This window comes from Camellia sinensis, chromosome 6 (genome assembly GCF_055761805.1).
Source record: "Camellia sinensis isolate YWXY chromosome 6, ASM5576180v1, whole genome shotgun sequence".
Lineage (NCBI taxonomy): Eukaryota > Viridiplantae > Streptophyta > Magnoliopsida > Ericales > Theaceae > Camellia > Camellia sinensis.
This window is the reverse complement of record NC_138966.1, coordinates 73,645,348-73,668,504: the sequence shown is the minus strand read 5'-3', so window position 1 is coordinate 73,668,504 and position 23,157 is coordinate 73,645,348. Positions and strand designations below refer to the sequence as shown.

General features: G+C 37.5%; 1 protein-coding gene and 3 pseudogenes across 3 annotated transcripts; 2 read left to right on the top strand and 2 right to left on the bottom strand.

The window, feature by feature from the left end:
- Window positions 1-3,583: 3,583 nt before the first annotated feature.
- On the bottom strand, window positions 3,584-18,549 carry LOC145793360 (rust resistance kinase Lr10-like; annotated as a pseudogene). Its single transcript, XR_014333850.1, has 8 exons — window positions 18,514-18,549; window positions 18,288-18,467; window positions 17,902-18,085; window positions 17,664-17,813; window positions 17,437-17,553; window positions 15,830-15,853; window positions 4,881-4,910; window positions 3,584-4,803 (listed from the first exon to the last, which is right to left on the bottom strand). The product of XR_014333850.1 is annotated as a rust resistance kinase Lr10-like (transcript).
- LOC145792523 (rust resistance kinase Lr10 pseudogene) lies at window positions 9,749-10,866 on the top strand (annotated as a pseudogene).
- LOC145792699 (uncharacterized) lies at window positions 17,932-21,425 on the top strand. 2 transcript variants are annotated; one of them, XM_082873981.1, is made up of 5 exons: window positions 17,932-18,234; window positions 18,305-20,145; window positions 20,251-20,438; window positions 20,544-20,930; window positions 21,039-21,425. In XM_082873981.1, exons 2-5 carry the CDS (start codon window positions 18,782-18,784, stop codon window positions 21,221-21,223), a joined length of 2,124 nt encoding a protein of 707 aa, XP_082730107.1. In that variant the 5' UTR covers window positions 17,932-18,234; window positions 18,305-18,781; the 3' UTR covers window positions 21,224-21,425. The 2 variants fall into 2 exon arrangements, with proteins under 2 accessions (XP_082730107.1, XP_082730106.1); XM_082873980.1 differs by having other exon boundaries at window positions 17,932-18,459; window positions 18,589-20,145.
- Window positions 21,426-21,719: 294 nt separating this feature from the next.
- On the bottom strand, window positions 21,720-23,011 carry LOC114292692 (leucine-rich repeat extensin-like protein 4; annotated as a pseudogene).
- Window positions 23,012-23,157: the final 146 nt, after the last annotated feature.

Sequence of the window (23,157 nt, the reverse complement as noted above, 5' to 3'; positions counted from 1 at the left end):
AACAAACGGATATGCGATGCTTTGTTCCAAATTAGGCGATCTAGTCTATACTTGTTTTGTTGTGCGCATCACGTAGTAATTCTAGCTAATTAAACCGGAATAAGAACACATAGCGTTTTCAAAACAAGATATCATGATTAGTAGAGGTCGATCTTCGGATCGGGCGAGAGGGGGTGCTCATAGCTGACCTTCCCCAATCATACCCAAGTTCCCGAGCCGAGGCAACTTTGGTAATGACAAACACGTGGCCTTAGGCAAACGAGTTAGGGTTTCCTAAATTCACCCAAAATAAAATATTTAGGTGGCGACTCTGTATCTGACAAAGCAGTCCATGTTTGACACTTCTTTACAAAATCTATTTTTCAAAACGATTTGTCGGATTTGGACTCTTTGGTTCAGATTAAGAACCGTGACACAAAAGGGAGTCCGAACTGTGGTGGCATAAAGCCCGAGGGTGCGTCCACAATGGGGATCGAAGATGGTTGGCCGATCACCAAAAGGTAATGGCTAAAGGTGATTTTTCAGTAAGATGTGGTGATTGCTAATGAAAGGTGGCTGTTGGAGAAGGTCTCTCATGATAGTGATCGGAGGTAGTGGTAGTGATGAGTAGTAAATGGTGGTTGAAGGGAAAATGAATCCATTTTTTTTTCTTTTTTTGTTTTTTTTCTTTTTTTCTAAATAAGTGATATCAATTTTTTATTTTTTTGGTGATTATGTAAAGTTTTAATAAATTTTATAAGCTATTTATAATTTTCAAAAAATAATAATAGATATTAAATGAGTTTTTTATTATAGTTTTAATTTTTTTTAAATAACAGTAAACTATAAATATAAATATTATAAATCATAAAAGTTGGGCTTAATTTCTATCAAGTCATATTGAAAATAAATCCAAAAAAAATCATCGTTAAAAATAATTTTTTGTGACAATTTTTTACATGTATGATTAAAAATTGACAATTAGTATTTTTTTTTGTCACAATTTTTATAAATTGTTGCTAAAATTTACAACTAGAGATGTTTTTCTGTGACATTTTTCAAACTGTTACTGAAAATTGAAAATTAGTGACTTTTTTGTGACTTAATTAGCGACATTTTTTTTGTGACAATTTTCAATTTGTCGCTAAAAATTAACAATTAGTGGCATTTTTTTAATAGTGTTTGATGAAAAGTATCATTAATTATCATAGAATCTATTGGACAATAAATACACCTATTAGGACCTATACATAAGTCCTCCTAGAATAAAACACATTAGTCAGAATAAGTGGGACTGAGTATTATATTTCAAATAAAAAAAAAATTCACACATATATTTGATAAATCAAAATTAACGAGAATCTTGTATATAATTGGATTTAAACTTTAACCTTCAAAATAAATAAATACTAGACCAACTATGGCTTCGTTTGGGAAATGGGTTGACTTTTTGACTTTTTTAACTTGAGGTTAAAAAGTTCGTTTGGATTAGACTTTTTAGCAATTTTAACTTTTGTGAGAGAAAAAGTGAAATGATTATAGTTTGAATGTAATATTTTTTTTAATTAACTTTTTAACCTATTTTATTTTCTTATGGCTTAGCCAAAAAGTCAAATTAGCTTACATGCCAAACGAAGGCTAAGTTGTGTTTAGTTCAATAGTTATAAAAAGTTTTGAATTCATACATCCACTCCACAATAGCTCCCATTCTATTACGGGACCAAAACACCATTTGCCTCACCATGTTATTCAGGCCCCGTTTTGTTTTTAGAGGTAGAATAGAGAGCATTAATAGTTAAGGGATTAGTAAAATTATGTTTGTTTTGATGATAGTTGTTAGTGTGGAGATTGTTAGATTATGTTTATATAAAATAACAAAACAAATAAAATTATGATTTTTACTTAACAAAAAATATAAAATCATTAAACATTAATATTTAAAAAAAAAATTGCGGTTGACCAGCCGAACGTCTGGCCAGACTATTTTCTAATATCACTTCTTTATCCAGACTAACAATCCGCTCACCCAAGGCCTATCCTAATCCGAACGGACTATCAATCCAGAGAGCCACAAACAAAACAAACGTAAGCTAAGCTCACTGTTCATCCATCACAGTCTAGAGTAAACTGTTACTCCGGAAAACAAACGAGGCTTAGGGATAAATGGTTCATTGAATTTTAACAACGTTCTAAATGACAAAAAATTTCCGAATTGCCGAGGAGTGCTAGCTATGCCATAACCGTAGGAGCATGAGTACCAGCCCTGATGTTGACAGTTGGGCTGTTGTGTTTCATTTATGGCAGGGTGGTCAAGTCCTACGTCAGTAGACATGGTTCAGTGGCTGAATTCGCCTTTGCTCCACAGGCCACCATCATGTGCGTTGCTGGGCTTGACGAGCCCACTGTTGAGTCACTCCCCAAAGCAGTCCTTAGTGAGAGCAGACGCGTCTACCCAAGCCTGATTACAACAATTGCCCAATATGCTTGTCCAAATACAGGACGATGGAAACTCTCGGACGTATACTTGAATGCCAACATTACTTCCATGTTGATTGCATCGATGAATGGCTTCGCTTAAATCCTAATTGTCTCTCCTAAGTTGTGATTTTTTTTTGGTTCTCCATCTTTTGTATCTTGGGTAAATGCACAAGCCTCCTGAAAAAAATAAAATAAAATAAAATAAAATAAAATAATAATAATAATAATAATAATCTTGCTTTGGCTCAGTCTTTGTATTCACTTCCCCTAAAATACCAAGAGCTTCAAACATGGTACTATGAGTTGTATGATTTTGTTCTATGAATTGACTCTATACGCCTACCCACTAATTCAAGTTTCCTCCTGATCACTTGGCAAAGAAAAAAGAAGTGACATAGAAGACAAAACTACTGTTAAGGCAAGATCTAGAGAGGACAAGATAAACGTAACCTTATCCCAATTTTGGAGAGGCTATTTCTTGATGACTTGCAGAAAAGCAAACAAATTGGATTTTCTATTTTTTGAGAACTATGATCAAGAAAGAAGACAAGATTTATTGCCAAATGGGCATTGAATATTAAAACAATGGAGCTCCAGCCAATAGCAAGACAATGAATCCTTGTTCCTTTTTAAATTGTACAATACAATGAAGCTCAGGGAAGGTATGTGTAAATTACCCAGTTTAGATTGTAAGCAATAAGATAGAAATTTTGACAGAACAATAGATAACATATGGTTGGAATTACCTAATGGAGATTTGATGCTAACATACATTCAGTTTCAAAAAAAATGGCAGTGATTTACAATGATTTGCTAGAGATTATCACATTTGACATTGAACTGAAGCAAGAAAGAAAAAAAGGAATTGTTAAGTGGCCAATTTTAGCTTAGATAATTTTAAAATTGATATGCAATTGTTAATATAGAAAAGTAGAATCTTGTGGTTGCAAGCTGAGAACCAAATCACCCTAAAAAAATTGACCCCTAAGAATCTTAATTAATTCATGTAGTTGCTGCATAATGGTATGAAGTGCTTCCTAGCTATGATAAAAACCAGATTAAATGAACTTGCTCTTTGTTAATTCGCTATGCCATGACCTTTTAAAGAGAGAACCAAATGTGTTAATCAAAAACTAGATTTATGCATATAAAATGACCAGTCATTGATCGATGACAGAAGAGAGATTTCTACTCTGATGAAACTACGATAAAATTGACATAGCTTAATTTTGTTATTCAGATTCAACAATAATTTCTAACTCACTATTTACAGGCCTTACATCCACAACTCCACTACTTACTGTTGGATTTGTGGAGGAAAATGGATTGGCGGGCATGATCAGAGTGTCCCCATCTCCTTCTAACATTTTAACCACAACATTCATGAAGGGTCGATCTACCGGGTACCACTAAATGCACCAAAGTCCCACAATCACTAACTTCTTTGCAATCTTGGCATCCGCATCATCCATCAACTGGATTCCCAGCTCTTCTCCGCGATGCAAACGATTGTAAATCCATTCAGGAAAGTACACTTGGTTGGTGTTCTGCATTGTTACATCGAAATCCTTTTTCCCTCCTACCATTTCAAGCAACAACATCCCAAAGCTATAGATATCTGATTTGTATGACACATTCCCAAAGTTCCTGGAGAACACTTCAGGTGCAATATAGCCAATAGTTCCCCTAGCAGTAGTCATGCATACAATACTTTGTTCCTTTAAGCACAACTTTGCTTGACCAAAATCTGAGATCTTCGAATTTAAGTTGTGGTCCAACAAGATATTATGAGGTTTAATATCAAAGTGAAGGATTCATTGATCACACCCTTGGTGAAGATATTCAATTCTTTTGGCTATGCCTAGAGCAATATCCTGCAACTTCTTCCAACCAAGTAAACCTTTCTTGTGACCAGATGACACAAACTCTTCCAGTGAATCATTCGGTAAGAATTCATAAATAAGAGCTCTTCTAAACCCCCATCAGCACAATATCCGACAAGGCGAACCACATTGATGTGGTGGATTCTACCTATTATTCCCATTTCGTTGATGAAATCTTCCCTCTTTCTTTTTGAACTATTGAGAATTTTAACTACAACATGAATATCGTTGGAAAGTTGTCCCCTATACACTGTTCCATAGCCTCCTTGGCCTACTTTGTTCGTAAATTGATTTGTAATTTTCTTGATATCTGCATAAGAATATCTTGATGGCGTGAGAGCCTTGTAATCCTCCAAGAATCTTTCAATCTTTGATTGGTCCTCTCTCTTTATTTTCTTTGATCTGTGGACACAATACAATGCAATGACCATTATAACAAGAAGAAAAGAGCATACAACCACACCTGCAATTTATAACAATGAAATTAGGAACGAAAATTCCATATTCACTACAAACATGAAAGGTGGTGGAGAAATTCACCTGCAATCACTCGCGGCTTTTTCGATTCACCTGTAAAATAGGGAGAATACTTGTCAACAAGCATGTGGAAGCTATAGAGAGCCATAATATTTTATTTTTTGATAAAAAATAAAAGCTTTTAAATTTAAGAACAGGGAGATACAAAACTACCTTAAGTAACCAACCCTTTCAACAAATATAAAACCAGCCTAAGTAAGCTTCTAACAAACATCTTGCCTACATTACAAACACTATCTTGATCCAAACCGTGAACATTCAACCCTACCTAATCAAATGAATGCAATAAACAAACAAGTGAAAGAGGTACATACCTTCCTTTGGCAGTTTAAAATTTTCATGTCCCGTACTGTTACTGATATTCAATCTACAATACTTTTCTTGCACTTCACAGTTGTCACATATCTGTTTCGGCCATTTCAATTGTAGGTCAGGTGTTTGATCCTCAGAAGGAACAGACGGAATATTATACATCTTTATGCAAAATAATAAGGACTGAGTCGATAAAAAAATCAGAGTAAACAGCAATAACTTCACTACCCGATTTGCTACCAAGGTAGGTATTGCAATGGAATTGTTGCCCTTTTGCAGGGCAACTGAATAAGCTGAAATCAGAGACGAAATCAAAGAAATTGAATAAGCTGAAATCAGAGACGAAATCGGAGAATTGGAATGGAGAGGAAAACAAGTTGAGGTTCCGAAGCTGGTGAGGAAAACAACCATATGGGTCTGTGATGTGAATGGATTGAGATGTGTAATTTATGTATTTGATCAAAACTTTAACAGAAAATGGGAGGTCAAGGACTGTGTCGTTGGTTTGGGAGCAAGAAAGATCGAAGTCGGGACAGCCACAGTGTTGAGGCTAGCGATTGTTTAGACGAAATGGGAATCAAATGGTTGAACCATGGTCTAAGCATGTTGTTAGGGTGCACTCATCTTGTCCGACTGAGAGTTTTAGGACCAAGAAGAGAATCAAGAAGATGACCATGTTTCCTTGGTTACTATCTTTAAAGTTCCATATCTCTCTCTCTCTTTGTATTAGATGTTTGGTTACTATCTTTAAAGTTTCATCTCTCTCCCTTGGTTACCATTCACATGTTATTTCTTCCTCTAAGCCATCAATGCAGTGGGTTGGTTGGTCCTTTTTTTTTATTCAAAGAAATGGATATGCAGATAGGCTACTCCAACATATCCGCCAGGGAGTATTGCCCCTTAGCACCTACAACATATCTGCAAGGAACCCCACCGCACCTACGTCGGGGCCGAAACTTAGGCCCCCCGCGTGCTCCAGGCGCTAAGGAGTATGTTTAACCCCAACAAGGGGTTATGGAGCCTCGAACCCAAGCCTTGAGCGAGGGATTCGAAGGTCTTATCCACTGAACCGGGTTGGTTGGTCCTTTACCTACCTATTGGCATCCCATGTGAACATGTCAATGGCCAAACCACCAACCATCTAATACACAGAGAGAGATGAAACTTTAAAGATAGTAACCAAGGGAACATGGTCATCTTCCTGATTCTCTTCTTGGTCCTGAAACTCTCAGCAAGACAAGATGAGTGCACCCCCAACAACATGCTCAGACCACAATCCAACCATCCAATTCTCATTCCGTCTAAACAACCGCCACCCTCAACACTGTGGCTGTCTCGGCTTCAATCTTTCTTGCTCCCAAACCAACGACACAGTCCTTGACCTCCTATTTTCTGTTAAAGTTTTGATCAACTACATAAATTACACATCTCAATCCATTCACATCACAGACCCATATTGTCACGACCCGAACCCGTCCCTATGGGCTAAGGCCATAACCGGCCAGTAATTACGAGATTACCTACGGCCTCAAACCAAATAAAACAAAACTCATCAGAGTAAAGGGACCAAACAGAAGCAAATTTAAAACTTTGTCCATAGAGCTATGCTTATATGCATACCATAACATTCCAAACATTTATATTTTAATAACTCACATCAAAATATGTACTAACACAGAACACTGTACATACAGGATCATACAAGTTTAAGTCAGTCGAACCCAAGACTTATGTATAAAAGTAGCCCAATGCTTTCGCCAACATAACAAAACTATGAACAAAGGACAAAGGCGAAGACAGTCTCGTGCGTGAGACGTTTGGGCTGACTCCTCAAAACTTTGACTGTTTCTCACAATTTCACTGAGGCTGGTTCTGGACGTCCCTTGGCTCACCTACATGTACATGAATGAGCGTGAACGAAAGCCCAATGAATAATATCAATAAGGAAGATACATAAGCAACTTTGAAACAGTTAAAGCAGACGGCCTTTGGCCCAATCACTTGTATCAATCGGCCCAGTGAATAATATGAATAAGGAAGATACATAAGCAATCTTTGAAACAGTTACAGCAGACGGCCTTTGGCCCAATCACTTGTATCAATCGGCCTTCGGCCCAATCATTCATGTCAATCGGACTTCGGCCCAATCATTCATGTCAATCGGCCTTCGGCCCCATCATTCTTATCAAACGGCCTTCGGCCCAATCATTCATGTCAATCGTTGTCCACCATTCAAATTAATAAATTTACATAGAAGTAAATAATTGGACAACAACATGTTTCAAATATCTTGTTAAGATATTACTCACAGTGATCGGCTTGTGGATTTGCCCTGAAGCTTGACCCTACACATCATATAGCACATATGGGTCACAAACGATTCAATCCGTTTTTTAATTCACATATTCCTCTTTAGGCTTCATTCTTATCTCTTTAACTCAATTACAATGCTAAATGCATGCCTAAGAATACTTGCAAGTGAAAAAACACGGAAAACGAAACAAAGAATACACTTTCAAAATTTCAGAAAACAGGGTCCCCGCTCGAGTGTGGGATTCCCCGCTCGAGCGGACCCATTAGGTCTGCAAATGTGCTGGTTATATCATTTTTACGCTCGAGCATGAACTCGGACGCTCGAGCGGAAGTTCATCCTATATAGCTCCCCGCTCAAGTGTGAACTTCCCCGCTCGAGCGGACACCATGCCTACAAGAAAATACTGGGAGCTCGAAATCCCCGCTCAAGCGGCGGTTCCCCCGCTCGAGCGGACATCAAAAATTCTGGGTTTTCCAGAATGGTTCTTGAGCTCGAATTCAACACTCTAACCAACATTTCTTGCATGCCATGGCTCAAATTTCACATATACATATACTAACATGATACCAACACCAAATTACAACACAATGAAGCTCAATTTCTTAAATTACTTACATGCATGCCTCAAATTAACCCAAACTCATCACCAACACATCAAATTCAAACATGCAAAGCTCATACCTCCATGATCTACTCTTGCATGTGAGAAATATTCATTCTTATCAACTTAATTGGTGAAGAGATGATCAAATACATGGATTTCAAACAAGATTCAACATAGATTATACACATTGTGTTCAAATATGGAAATTCATAGTAATTTCCTACATGCATGCATCTATTGACTTTAAATTCAACACATACAACTCAATCTCCTCATAAACAATTTAATTCATGTTCTTAATCATTTTTCAACCTTCAATTCACAAAATTACTAATTACAATTCATGCACTCACTTACCTAGAGGCTTAATTCTCCCAATCTATGGCAAAATCTTGAGTTTAATCCTCCAATCTTCACAAAATTGAGCCAAACACCCAACTCTCCTTCGTTCTCTGTCTTTAGCCGACCCCTCTCTCTTTTTCTTGAGTTAGAATCAACCAAGTAGAATAACAAAGAGGATGTTTGAGTACGTAGTGCCCCACTAAGTCACATTAATTTAATAATAGACAATTGAGCACTTCATGATTAATTAAATCAATTTAATCTGATCCAAATCAATTTTCAAATTAAATTTCACCGTAAGCTCTAAAAATTATGCCAATCACAATGGCGTAATCAATTTCGGGTTATGCGGCCGGTAAGGCCTTCAATTTAATTTCTAGAGCAGATAATCGAACAGATATTCCTACGTGAATAGATAGAAATTCAAAACCACATATTTTCACATAATGGCACACAAAATCATATCAAACACATAATCATATTCATATTAAGGACCAATTATCATACTACGGGACAGGAATATTACACATATGGTTGTTTTCCTCACTAGCTTCAGAACCTCAACTTGTCTTCCTCTCCATTCTAATTCTCCGATTTCGTCCCTGATTTCAGCTTATTCAATTTCCCTGCAAAAGGGCAACAATTCTATTACAATACTTGCCTTGGCGACGAATCGGGTAGTGAAGTTATTGCTGTTTACTCTGATTTTTTTATCGACTCTGAGTCCTTATTATCTGGCATAAAGATGTATAATATTACATTTGTTCCTTCTAAGGTATTTGATCGAACACCTGACCTACAATTGAAATGGCCGAAACAGATATGTAACAACTGTGAAGCACAAGGCAAGTATTATAGATTGAATTTCCGTAACAGCACGAGACATGAAAATTTTAAACCGCCAAAGGAAGGTATGTACCTCTTTCACTTGTTTGTTTATTGCATTCATTTGATTAGGTAAGGTTGAATGTTCATGGTTTGGATCAAGGTAGTGTTTGTAATGTAGGCAAGGTGTTTGTTAGAAGCTAACTTAGGCTGGTTTTATATTTGTTGAAAGGGTTAGTTACTTAAGGCAGTTTTGTATCTCCCTGTTCTTAAATTTAAAAGCTTTTATTTTTTATTTTTTATCAAAAAATAAAATATTATGGCCCTATACAGCTTCCACATACTTGTTGACAAGTATTCTCCCTATTTTACAGGTGAATCGAAAAAGCCGTGAGTGATTGCAGGTGAATTTCTCCACCACCTTTCATGTTTGTAGTGAATATGGAATTTTCGTTCCTAATTTCGTTGTTATAAATTGCAGGTGTGGTTGTATGCTCTTTTCTTCTTGTTATAGTGGTCATTGCATTGTATTGTGTCCACAGATCAAAGAAAATAAAGAGAGAGGACCAATCAAAGATTGAAAGATTCTTGGAGGATTACAGGGCTCTCAAGCCATCAAGATATTCTTATGGAGATATCAAAAAAATTACAAATCAATTTACAAACAAAGTAGGCCAAGGAGGCTATGAAACAGTGTATAGGGGACAACTTTCCAGCGATGTTCATGTTGCAGTTAAAATCTTCAATAGTTCAAAAGGAAAGAGGGAAGATTTCATCAACGAAGTGGGAATAATAGGCATAATCCACCACATCAATGTGGTTCGCCTGGTCAAATATTGTGCTCATGGGTTTAAAAGAGCTCTTATTTATGAATTCTTACCGAATGATTCACTGGAAAAGTTTGTGTCATCTGGTCACGAGAAAGGTTTACTTGGTTGGAAGAAGTTGCAAGATATTGCTCTAGGTATAGCCAAAAGAAATGAGCATCTTCACCAAGGGGGTGATCAACGAATCCTTCCCTTTGATATTAAACCCCATAATATCTTGTTGGACCACAACTTAAATCCGAAGATCTCGAATTTTGGTCAAGTAAAGTTGTGCTCAAAGGAACAAAGTATTGTATCCATGACTACTGCTAGGGGAACTATTGGCTATATTGCACCTGAAGTGTTCTCCAGGAACTTTGGAAATGTGTCGTACTAATAAGATATCTATAGCTTTGGGATGTTGTTGCTTGAAATGGTAGGAGGAAAAAAGGATTTTGATGTAACAGTGCAGAACACCAACCAAGTGTACTTTCCTGAATGGATTTACAATCGTTTGCATCGCGAAGAAGAGCTGGGAATCCAATTGATGGATGATGCGGATACCAAGATTGCAAAGAAGTTAGCGATTGTGGGGACTTTCGTGCATTCAGTGGTACCCGATAGATCGACCCTCCATGAATGTTGTGGTTAAAATATTAGAAGGAGATGGGGACACTGATCATGCCCACCAATCCATTTTCCTTCACAAATCCAACAGTAAGTAGTGGAGTTGTGGATGTAAGGCCTGTAAATAGTGAGTTAAAAATTATTGTTGAATCTGAATAACAAAATTAAACTATGTCAATTTTATTGTAGTTTCATCAGAGTAGAAATCTCTCTTCAATCATCGATCAATGACTGGTCGTTTTATATGCATAAATCTAGTTTTTGATTAAGACATTTGGTTCTCTCTTTAAAAGGTCATGGCATAACGAATTAACAAAGAGCAAGTTCATTTAATCTGGTTTTTATCATAGCTAGGGGTCAATTAAGATTCTTAGGGGTTAATTTTTTTAGGGTGACTTGGCTCTCAGCTTGCAACCACAAGATTCTACTTTTCTATATTAATAGTTGCATATCAATTTTAAAATTATCTAAAGCTAAAATTGGCCACTTAACAATTTCTTTTTTCTTTCTTACTTCATTTCAATGTCAAATGTGATAATCTCTAGCAAACTGAATGTACTTTCGAAGAATGCCGAATGTCTCTGCTAAATCGGCTAGATGGGTTTGTTCTTCCTTGGACTTGACCACCATATCGTCGATATACTTCCATGGTACGGTCAAGTTGTTCCTTGAACATGGCAATCACTAGTCTTTGGTAAGTTGCCCGCGCATTCTTCAACCCAAAAAGCATGACCTTGTAGCAATAGATTCCTCTTGGGGTGAGAAATGCAGTCTTTTCTTGGTCCTCCGGATGTATGGCAATTTGATAGTAGCCTCTGTAGGCGTCCAAAAGCTCATGCGTTGATGATGTGCCGTTGCATTTACGAGTTGATCTATTCTGGGAAAAGGAAAATAGTCCTTGGGACAACCTTTGTTTAAGTCTGTGAAATCCACACAAACACGCCAAAATCCATTCTTCTTCTTTACAACTACGCTATTGGACAGCCATGTAGAGTAGGTTACTTCGTGAATTGCCCTGACATCAAGTAATCGATCAACTTCTTCAACAACGACCGAAGTATGTTCCGCGGCTAACCGCCGACTTCTCTAAATAATTGGCTTACATTTTGGATCAATGTTTAAGAGGTACTAGGCCACAAAAGGATCCACCCCTGGCATCTCGTATGGTGACCATGCAAACACATCGAGGTTGCCGAGTAAGAAGGATACAAGCTCTTGCCTTTCAACTTCGTTCAGGGAAGTGTTGATCATGAAGAACTTGTCAAGATTCCCGTTAATTTTGACCCGATCCAGGGCCTTAGTTGCCTTTTCACTCAGGGTCTTCCCAATGTCCTCAAGGCTCTCTTGATCCGGTACCTCAATTGAATTCACTTCCAGCTCTTTTGGTCTCTTTGCGGCAAAAAGGTGCCGATTTTTGAGAACCTTGAATTTGTTCGATACCGTACTCAGTCGGAAAACGAAGTAGTTGGTGGTAGGTGCTCGGCACAGCTTACATAGTGTGCAACCAAGTTCTTCTCATAATGAGATTGTATGGTAAAGGAAGTTTGACAACTATAAATTCCACATCTACTGATCTAGTGCCCGCCCGAACTGGTAGTGTGATTTTTCCCAAAGGATACTCCAAGTTAGCATTGAAGCCGAATAGTGGATAATCGACCGGGGACAGATACGAGTCAGTGAAGCCGAGTTTAACAAAAAAAATTTAATACATTACTTCTGAAGTACTTCCTGATCAATAAAAACATGTTCGATGGTGAATCTGTTCACACGTAGCTCGATGACAAAGGGATCAACGTGAGGGAGGATTACTCCAACTAAGTCAGTGTCATCGAAACTAATCCTCCCAGTTTCATGGGACCTTTTCACTGGCGTGATTGGCCTATGTGGGCTAGTTTGCAACTGAATTATATGCACCTCGGATGACGTCAGCAAGCTACATCATATGAATTACACCAAGTGGAGGTGAATCTGGCCGTAAGGCTACTGTGTTCGATGAATTATTCTTCCGAATGTGTTGCACCAGCCAGCCGTCTTGCACCAGCTCCTCCAGGTGATCCTTTAGTGCATAACAACTGTCGGTGTCATAACCGTGGTCTTTGTGATACTCGCACCATTTATCCCGTCTCCTCGTATCGGGAGGTCTCGTCATCTTGGACGGCCACTTAAAGAACGGAAGGTGTTTGACTTTCGACAAAATCTTACTGATCAACTCTGTTAACTCCGTGTATTTCTTGTCTGAGTGCCTTGTGTGCCTACTATCCACTTGATATTGTTCATTCGCTCAATGTGAACATTGGTCATTTGATCGGCGCGAGTCTCGCCTTTTGTCCCGTTTGGCCCGATTTCGCGGTTCGAGGCTTCTTGATAGCACGACGCTTATTGGCTGAACGATTCCTAGCAGAGCCGTCTTAACAGCTTTCTGCCCAGCTTTGACCCGCAGGGCATCGTCTTCCACTTTACAATATTCTTCAACTTTCTTCATTAACACCCAAACTATTTTGGGTGGCCTTCTGGTTAATGAACTGCGTGGTCAATGAACTGCGGAGGGGACTATCAGGATGCAATCCCATTTTAAAGGCGGTGATGGCCATGGAGTCATTGCAGGCATCATCTACCAGATTAAAGTATTCCCAATAGCGTGCCGAATATTCACGAAAGGTTTCTTCTGGTTTAATTTGCATTGCCCAGAGAGAATCAGCTTGTTTTGGCTGAATCTCATTGGTGATGAATCTTGCCCTGAAGGACTTTTGGAGTTGATGGAAGCTCTTAATCGATATCAGCTCCAGTTTATAATACCATCTGACGGCCAGTGGTCCTAGACTGCTCAAAAATATTCGACACATGAGAGCTTCATCGTCATCATGAAGTGTCATCGCTTGTTTCTAATGACGAATGTGATCAGTGGGGTCCGATTTTCCGTTATACAGGGTGAACGACGACACTTTGAACTCCTTGGGTAGCACTACCCTTGCAAGTCGTCGCACAAAAGGGTCATGCTTATCTTCTTCATCTGAATCATTTCTCCTCCCTCGTTTATGTCGTACATGCGAACTTCCTTTGGATAAGCTGGATACATCGACTCGTCCCTTCTTTCTGGATTCTGAGGATGATGAGTCAGAATCACTATCACTATCATGTTTTCGAAGTCAATGTCATCGACCATCCTTCTTCTCCGAAGGTCGACCCCGGTCTTGGCACGCGGCCTACTGGGATTTTGCCACCTCCAAGGCCAAATCCTGGCGGAGGCCCTCATTCTCAGCAATCATGTTTTCCAGTCGCTGTTCGTTTTGCTTTACTTGATCCATAATCGTTTGCATTGTCTCATGCACTGATGTCAAGGGTGAGGTCTGGGCTACTGAGTCGAAGTTCAAGGCCCGTTGTGCGGTGATATTCTCTGGTTCAAGCATGTTTCTTAGAGTGATATCATCTCTTGGCGTAAGGTTGTCAGCGACTACCGGAGGATCATCTATTACGCTCGCCATGAATGTGCTTGAGTATTCCCACAGATGGCGCCAATTGTGGAGAAGTGGTTTGGAAATACTATAGGATCCCGTAAGACATTCTTGATCCTCAGATTGCCACCTGAAAAGGGATGAACACTCCAGTCGGGAGTGCCGGAATTAGCATTCCGTCGAACAAGTTAGTATATGCTCTCTAGTTTGCTTCTGTCTCAAGTTTTTTTAATCTATTCTTGCATATCTCTCTTTGGTTGATGTTGCTCTACTTATATTCGTTTCTAGGCCCTAAGGTCAGGCCTACTCTTAATCCTTCGCATGATTGTTTATTCGGCCTTCCGGTCGTGTGCCGGTATTTACTTGGCTCAAAATTGCTCTGAATTGCCTTTCGCCCGATTAAATTGGTTTTCCTTAGTATAACAACTATTCAATTCCTACATTATGCAATTACCTTTGAATTAGTTTCATAAAACTTTTCATGATATACGTAGCATTACTTTTATTATATTTTTCACATGTGAGGTAATGTATTGCACAGCTTTTATAACTAGATTGATGTAAGTTCGCAAAAATTGTAAAAAGGTACCCAAAAAACTAGAACTAAAATAGCAGGTAAAAGCGAACAAATTTAAGCAAAATATCACTTAAATATTACTCTCCTCGCATTTTTTACCACAAATTTACTAACTAAATTTGCATAATCTAGAATTGGATCATTTTTTTTATTTGAGACCTAAAAAAAAAAAATTGGCAACAGGTTGTGGACTGGACTAATGTTGTTCAGGCCCATAAGGCCCACTACGGTTTCATCTTGATGATTCAAACTGTACATTTTTTAGACCATAACGTGTAAATCATCTATAAAAAAAATTCAAGTCGATTTGATAACTGTAACCACGTTGGTTTATTACAGTTGTCTCCCAAAAAATGAATAGTATAATTTTCAAATAATATTTGTTGTTCAGTTTTTTTTTTTTATAAATAAATGCCATAAACTAATATATACAGTTATTGGATCACCCTGAATTTGTTTCATGAATAATCTACACGTTATGATTTTAAACATGAACGATTCGAATTATCAAAATGAGACCATAGTGGTCTCCAAAATAATTAAACCTGATATAAGAACCAAATTTTTTCAGGGACCTAAATTTCAGTAAAATTTTGGAGGCCCCTAGGTTGACCTACGCCTACGGCAAGCCCTGCACTGTGGTATCATTCCACACTGAAATTTTCATTCACTTATTTTTAAATATTCCTTTAATTATTTATGTTAAGGATGTGTCAATTAAGAAATTGGAATAACCCATTTACATCAATGTAAAATTTTTACTTTAAAAAATAATTTTCATGTAAAACCTTTTATAATAAAAACTTATCATTTTCATGGACTGAGATAAACTTGACCCTTTTGCTTATATAGTAGAATAAATTTTTTGTTATTAAAATGTTTAGAATTGTAGAATCGAACCATATTGGTTATATAGATTTAACAGTTCGGTTACTATCAAAGAATTCTAAGGACCAGTTTGATTTCTAATTTACTCTAAAATCGGACCAATCGGATTCATGAACACCCCTATCACAAATAAGTTGTACCAAACAATAGTCTTGCAAACAACTTCTCCATTCACAGGATTAAACATCAAAGAAAGAATACTCACTCGAGATGAAGCTCCACAACTTGCCTGCAATTTTTGGCGAAAAAATTATGTTAGACAACCAAAATTTGCAAAAACTAGTGGGAATTAAAGATGTCAAGCCGACCACATCCTTATTTAATTTTCACAACATTATCTTGTCCATCATTAAAACGAAATAATGTGTACTATCAGCCTTCTTGCTCTATCCTGATGGCATCTCCATCAATTTGCATTAAAAGAATTTATAGCCACTAATTCAGATAACTACTAAAATAGTCAAGCCAACATTTGTAAATTAGCTCTTACTGTTCAACAAAAAGTGAAAAAGTTCACAATTGCATTGGTCAACCCTCAGTTTTTGAAGCTACAAGTGAAGTTTTAATATGGGGCTTTTTATACATTCACATAAAAATAAATAAATAAATAGAGTTTACTTCCATATATAACTACTAAAATTGTTAGCAAAATTCAATTTATAAAAATAAAAATAAAGGGTATATCAAAAAACTTAAAACTATAATACCAGATAAAACCGAATAAATTGTAGCGAAATATCACTTAAACATTACTCTCCTCGCATTTTTTACTACAACATTACTATCTAAATTTGCATAATCTAGGATTGGATTAAATTTTTATTTGAGACCTAATAAGTAAAATAGTAAAAAACCAAAAAGAAAATTAGACCTAGTATAAGACTTTGAACAAAACTTTATCATTTTTTTTAAAAAAATTCGCTATTTGGCTCAAACCTTAGAAAAAAAAAAATTTGTAGAAAATACACTCAAATAATTTACATGAAAAAAGACTTTGAACAAAAACTTTATTAAGTCAAAATTTTCCTAAATTCTATCCTCAAAAAGGTCCAAAATTTCAAAAATCAACTCAGCCTCTGTTTGGCAAGATCTATCTTGGGCTTTTTTGGCTATTTTAGCCACAAAAGACAAAATAGGCTATTTTAGCCATAACAAACAAAAACATCACATCCAACCCATAATCATTACATTCTTCTCTCACAAAAAAACTCAAAAAAACCAAAAAGCCAAAAAGCCCTTCCCAAACCAAGCTTTTAAGCCCAGGCTAAAATAGCCAAAAAAGTCAAAAAACCAAAAAGCCAACCCACTTCCCAAACGGAGGCTCAATATGCATTTTATCAAACAGTTGACAGACAAGGAAAATGGGAGTAAAGCTCACACCTTCCACATGAACTGCAATGAGAGAAACTATGCATCATAAAAGCAACAAGCTAAGCTATGCCAATTTCCAACATCAAAAACTTTATCTATATCCAAACCCTCTTGTTGTATAAAATTTCAAAAAACAAGTAGAGGTTTTTTTGGACACTCTCACCTCAATAGTGTGCTCCTAAAGAAATGGCAGTGAAATTTATGTACATTCATTTCAAATCAAAAATCAAAAGGCTTGTACCATCTAAAAAAAATCAAAAGACTAGTTATTTTAAATTTGTCATCAACACGTCATTCAAATGTATAAAATTCCTGTTTGCAAATCAATTTCCGGTGTAAAATATTTCTTGGTGATTTCTTTTACTTTCTGTACATCCTAAACATTAAAAGTATAAAACGTATTTTTGGTCGAAACAAAAGGGATCAGAAAATTTTACTCACTTAGAAAGGAAGGCTGAAAAGAGCAGACAGTCGAGCAAGCGGCAATGACATTCAAAACATCGCCAAAGCAAGATGCCCATTTTTTGCAACTTTTGCAGTTATTGAACCCCACGAAACCTCAAACCCATATTCCAGAGCCTTGTTAACATCCGAGAATGAAAAATTCGATGCAATTTAAGTTCCAATCATAAATGGCCACGAAGAAATAGCAATGGTCTGGACAGTGCAGGAGTCGGTGACATCCCAAACCCTCACTTGTCCAGCCACAACATACAAATAGCCTTTCAATGACGAGGAATTGAATCCATTGTCGCAATAATAAGACGTCGTGTTAATGTAATAAGGAGATTTCACTGGATTTTCACAATTCAAGAACACTAGAAAGGTTATAACAGTCGGATAAAAAGGATCTCCAAAAGTGAAGTTGGAAAGGGTTAAAGAATGAAGAGGGAAAGAGGAGCAAACGTTGTTGTTGTTGCTGCTGTTGTTGTTGGTTTGTATCTCTGTTGTTAGAATCGTACGATTCGCGATTCGAATCGTACGATTCGGTTCGATACACATAGAAATCGATTCGAACAGGTACATGGAATCGGAAATGGTGCAGAATCGCATCTGAATCGATCGATTCACGATACGAATCGAAGAATCGCTGAATCGCACGATTCGTTGCTGTCGCGGGTCAACCCAGTTTCTCGGACCCGAATGGAAAAAAATCAATTTTTGGGCCAATTTTTTTGCTTTTTCTGGGCACAAGATGGGTCGCCTGGTCTTCTAAGACCAAACGACAGTCCACCCAAGGTAACCCATGAACCCTTTTTACTTCCAACAGACAAAACCCTAAAAAGACTCACCTCTCTGTTCGACGCAGAGCTGCTTTGTCCCTCTTCGCAGTGTTTGGTGGTCCCTTGCTGTTGGAATCTACTTCGTGGCCCTTTGTATAGTCTTCGTGGCCCTCGACGCAGAGCTTCGTGGTCCCTTGCTGCTGTTTGGTCGTCTCTCCTTGCTCCTGCAATTTCGTTTGAGGTAGTACACTACCAGACAAACTTCAAATAAGGAATATAAAATACTATATATTACTTTAGACTCCTCCTTTTCCATTACTTTATTGTCCATTATCCATTACTTTATTATTGTCTACTGTGTGGACTGTAGAAGCATTGAAGAATCTGCTTTGTGGGTGGAACATTACTGCTGTGTGGGTGGAACATTACTGCTGTGTGGGTTGAACATTAAAAAAATATTTTATTTTTTTTAATGGATAAAAAAAATATGAAAAGCAAAAAAAAAAAGTGGAAAACAAGATCCAACATGGGACCATTGTACTCGTATTAAAGATGATAATAGAATGTATTTGAGATGTAATTATTGTGGAAAAGATTATTGGGGTGGAGTGATTCGAATGAAAAATCATTTAGCCGGAACTCATAATAATGTTGGTGCTTGTAGTCAAGTTTCTGAAGATGTTATGAATATGTTTTTACAACTCTTAAGTGGAAAAAAACAAGACAACATTATAGACGTTGATTGTTTTGAAGAAAAAAATATTGAGGGAAAAAGTAAAGGGGGAACTATGGATGCGTATGTCACAAATGGGAGGGCAAAGCAACAAACTTTGAATCAAATGATAAAGCAAAGGGAGCCCGTGATTAGAGATATTTGTAGAGTTATTTATGGGCATGCATTGGCTTTTAATTTAGTGAAAAGCCCTTTGTTTAAGAAGATGTTGAAGTCGGTTGGTGAGTATGGTGTGGGATTGAAACCACCAAGTTATCATGAAGTGAGAGTTTCTTTTTTGAAAAAAGAGGTTGATAATGTGAATGCAAGTTTAGAAGCGTATAGAAAAGAATGGAAGAAGACGGGTTGCACTATAATGTCCGATGGATGGACCGATGGAAAATCTCGCTCTCTTACTAATTTCCTTGTTAATAGTCCAAGTGGAACGGTGTTTATTAAATCAATGGACACCTCCGGTGTAATTAAAAATTCTATGAAATTGTTTGAGATGCTTGATGACATTGTGAATGAAATTGGTGAAGAAAATGTGGCTCAAGTGGTAACCGATAGTGCATCGGCGTATGTGGGTGCCGGTAGATTATTGGAAGAGAAGAGGACTAAATTGTTTTGGTCCCCATGTGCGGCACATTGCCTTGACTTAATGTTGAGTGACATAGGTGAGTTGACGGTTTTCAAAGATACAATAATTAAAGCCAAGGAAATCGCTGTGTACATTTATAGGCATGCTTGGGTGCTTGATTTGTTCAGAAAATTTACAAAGAATAGAGAGTTGACAAGACCCGCGGTTACTAGATTTGCCACCGCCTTCCTTACTTTAAAAAGTTTCCAAGATAGAAAGCTCCAACTTAGAGCTATGTTTGCATCGGAAGAGTGGGCTAAAAGTAGCTATTCTACATCTGTTAATGCAAAAAAGGCACAAGGAACAATCTTGGGAGATGCTAGATTTTGGAAAGCAATCAAGTATTGCTTGAAGTGTGTGCTCCCTTTGGTGAAAATTTTGAGGCTTGTGGATGGTGATGCAAAGCCGGCAATGGGATTTATTTATGAAGCTATGGATAGAGCGAAGGAAGAAATTGCTTCAAACTTGAACCATGTGAGAGGTAGATATAAGCGCATTTGGGAAATTATTGATACTAGATGGGATTTACAACTCCATAGGCCTTTGCATGCGGCGGCATATTACCTTAATCCAATGTAAGTTTTTTTCTATTTTGGTCAAATTATTTGTGTTGTGTTGTGTTGTGTGACTTATATACAAAATGTAATGGAATTTATTTATGAATTTATCTTTCTTTCTAGGTTTCATTATCAAGAAAACTTCAATGCGGATATGGAGGTGAAAATTGGTTTATTTAAAACCATTGAGAGGATGTATCCGGATATAGAGGATAGAGTGAAGGTTGATGAGCAATTAGAAAAGTTCAAGAAGGCCGAGGGTATGTTTGGTATGAGCATGGCCATCTTGACAAGGGAAAAGAAACAACCCGGTAAAATTTTTTAATATTATGAAATTATATATTCACATTTTCACAACAATTATGTTGGCAATGGCATGCGTTATTCTCTAACATCTCTTTATCATTTAATTACAGCTCTATGGTGGGAAAGTTACGGAGAAGAGTGCAAAGAGCTTCAAAAGTTAGCTATTAGAGTGCTAAGTCTTACTTGTAGTGCCACCGGGTGTGAGAGAAATTGGAGCACTTTTGATCATGTGCACTCGAAGAAAAGAAACCGGTTGGAGCAACAACGGTTGAATGCTTTGGTTTTTGTAAAGTATAACATTCAACTTGAGTTGAGGCAAATTAAGAGACAAGAAAGGGGTGAGACTTATGATCCTATTTATTTATCGGATATGGAATCCGATGATGAATGGATTACCGAGAAAGAAGATCCATGTCTACCCGAAGATCATTCATGGATGGACATCCAAGAGTGTTTCGAAGATGATGAAGGAACAACTAGCAAAAAGAGAAAAAGAGGTATAATTGTATATTTTAATTTTTAAATAAGTTAATTTCAAAGATTTAGTTTCTATATTTTCACATTTACTTGCTCATTCATAACCTTATTTAATTTTATTAATGTAGGACCAAGAAATTTAAATGCCATCGATAGAGGAAAAAGAAAAGTATTTGAAGATGATGATGAAGTTGAATTGATTGAAGGTGGGGAAGAGGAAGAGGAAGAGGAAGAAGAGTTTGATGAAGTGACTATGGTAGATGATGATGAAGATGATGAAGATGATATTGACCTTGGAGATGATGAAGATTGAAATGAAGAAATGAAGACTTCTTGGAATTTTTAACTTTGTCTAATCTAACTTTTGTTTTGTATGGTCTCTTTTTGACACAAGTTACTTTACAAGTATAGATTAGAGTTTTGAAAAGTTTAGAACTTGTTAAGTTGTGAACCTTATTCATGATGAATGTATGTGAATTGCCACACATATATGTTGTGATGTGAATTTACATAAATTATATCATAAATACATAAATATAATATAGGATCATAGATCACGGTGGGGCTCGGACCCACATCTCTTGCCATAGAAGCGTCTTACCTATTTAGACCACGTGATCATCATGTAAAATAACATTTTTATTACTTTTAAATCTAAATATTTCATATTTATAATATTTAAGTGTATAAATATGTTTTTTTTATGTAATTTAAAAAAAGTGACCGAATCTTTACGATTCACGATTCGATTCGATTCGCGATTCGGTACGAGGCCATTTCGATTCACGATACGAATCCCAATTTGACAACTATGGTTTGTATGCTGATATCGATGAGGCGGATTGTGGAGTTATCGTAGTTGATGGAATGAACGTAGTATTTTGCGGAGGATAATGATAGGATTGTGCGATTGTTGTCGCAGGACAGAGTGAAGTTGTTACCACCGGTGACGGAACAAAAGGCTTACACCTAAAAACACTAAAATCCACAGCAGGCTTCGACAAAAAGCGCCGGCACTGCGCCGGCGACCTCTGCGCAGGCCTCGAGGGCAAACAATTCCTCCGATCATCAAAACCAGGCAAGCTCAAACACACCGGAGCCTCACCAGTAAAGAAATTATAAGAAAACGTAAAGTTGTCAAGTCTTGGAAGCTTACATATACTCGCCGGAGCACTCCCAGAAAGCATATTATGCGCCACATTAAGCTGCTCCACCTTCACCATTCCCGCAATCGTCTCCGGCAACGACCCCATCAATTCATTGAAACTGACATCAAGCACCGTCAATTCCTTCAACAACCCAATCTCCGGAGGCAAACACGACCTCAACCCATTCTCCATCAGTATAATCTCGTTCAAAGTCCTCGACATGTTCCCCAGACTCGCCGGAACACATCCTCGAAACTTGTTATTCGCCACCACAATCACCGACACCGGCGAGTTCCCGAAGTTATCCGGCAACTCGAATTGGAATCGATTGTGGTTGATGAATATAGCATCTAAATCTTCGTCGAAGAGTTTGTTTGGTACATTGCCTTCAAACTCGTTGAATCGAAGATCCAAGAACTTCAACACCGGCAATTTCAGTACCACCAGAGGGAATTTTCCGGCGAAACGATTGTTGCTCAGATCGAGCTCGTAGAGAAGCTTCAAGTTCTTGAATTTGTGAGGCACAGTTCCACAAAACCGATTCGAATTTATGTGAAACAATGCAAGATCGGTGAGGAATCACTGCTCCTCCGGAAGGTACCCAGCGATGTCCCCATGATTGAGATCGATTCCAGCGACGGTTTTAATCGAGCGGTTGTCGAGCGCTTGAGCACAGTAAACTCTAGTGTAGTGACACACATCAGATCCGACCCAATTTCCGGTTAGATTTTGGGGATCGGAGAGTATAGCTTCTTTCCAAGCTTGAAGTGCAATGTAAGCGTTTCGGAGACGAGGGTTTTCGAAACCAGAGACGAATCAATCGTTACGTTCTCGCCTCTGTCGCCGAACTCGTCTCTGTAGTAGAGTAACTGGCGTTGCTTGATGTATAATGATTCGGTGTCTGTGAGTCCGCCATTGTTGAAAGAATCAGCATTTGCAGAGGAGTGAAATAATCAGCATTTGCAGAGGAGAGAAAGAAAGAAAAGATGAAGATGGGTAGTAGTAGTAGTAGTGAGACAAGATTGAAGTAGAAATGGTGTATAGTCTTGTTCTTCATTTCACATGAGACATTGATATCTCTCTCTATTTATTTATTTTT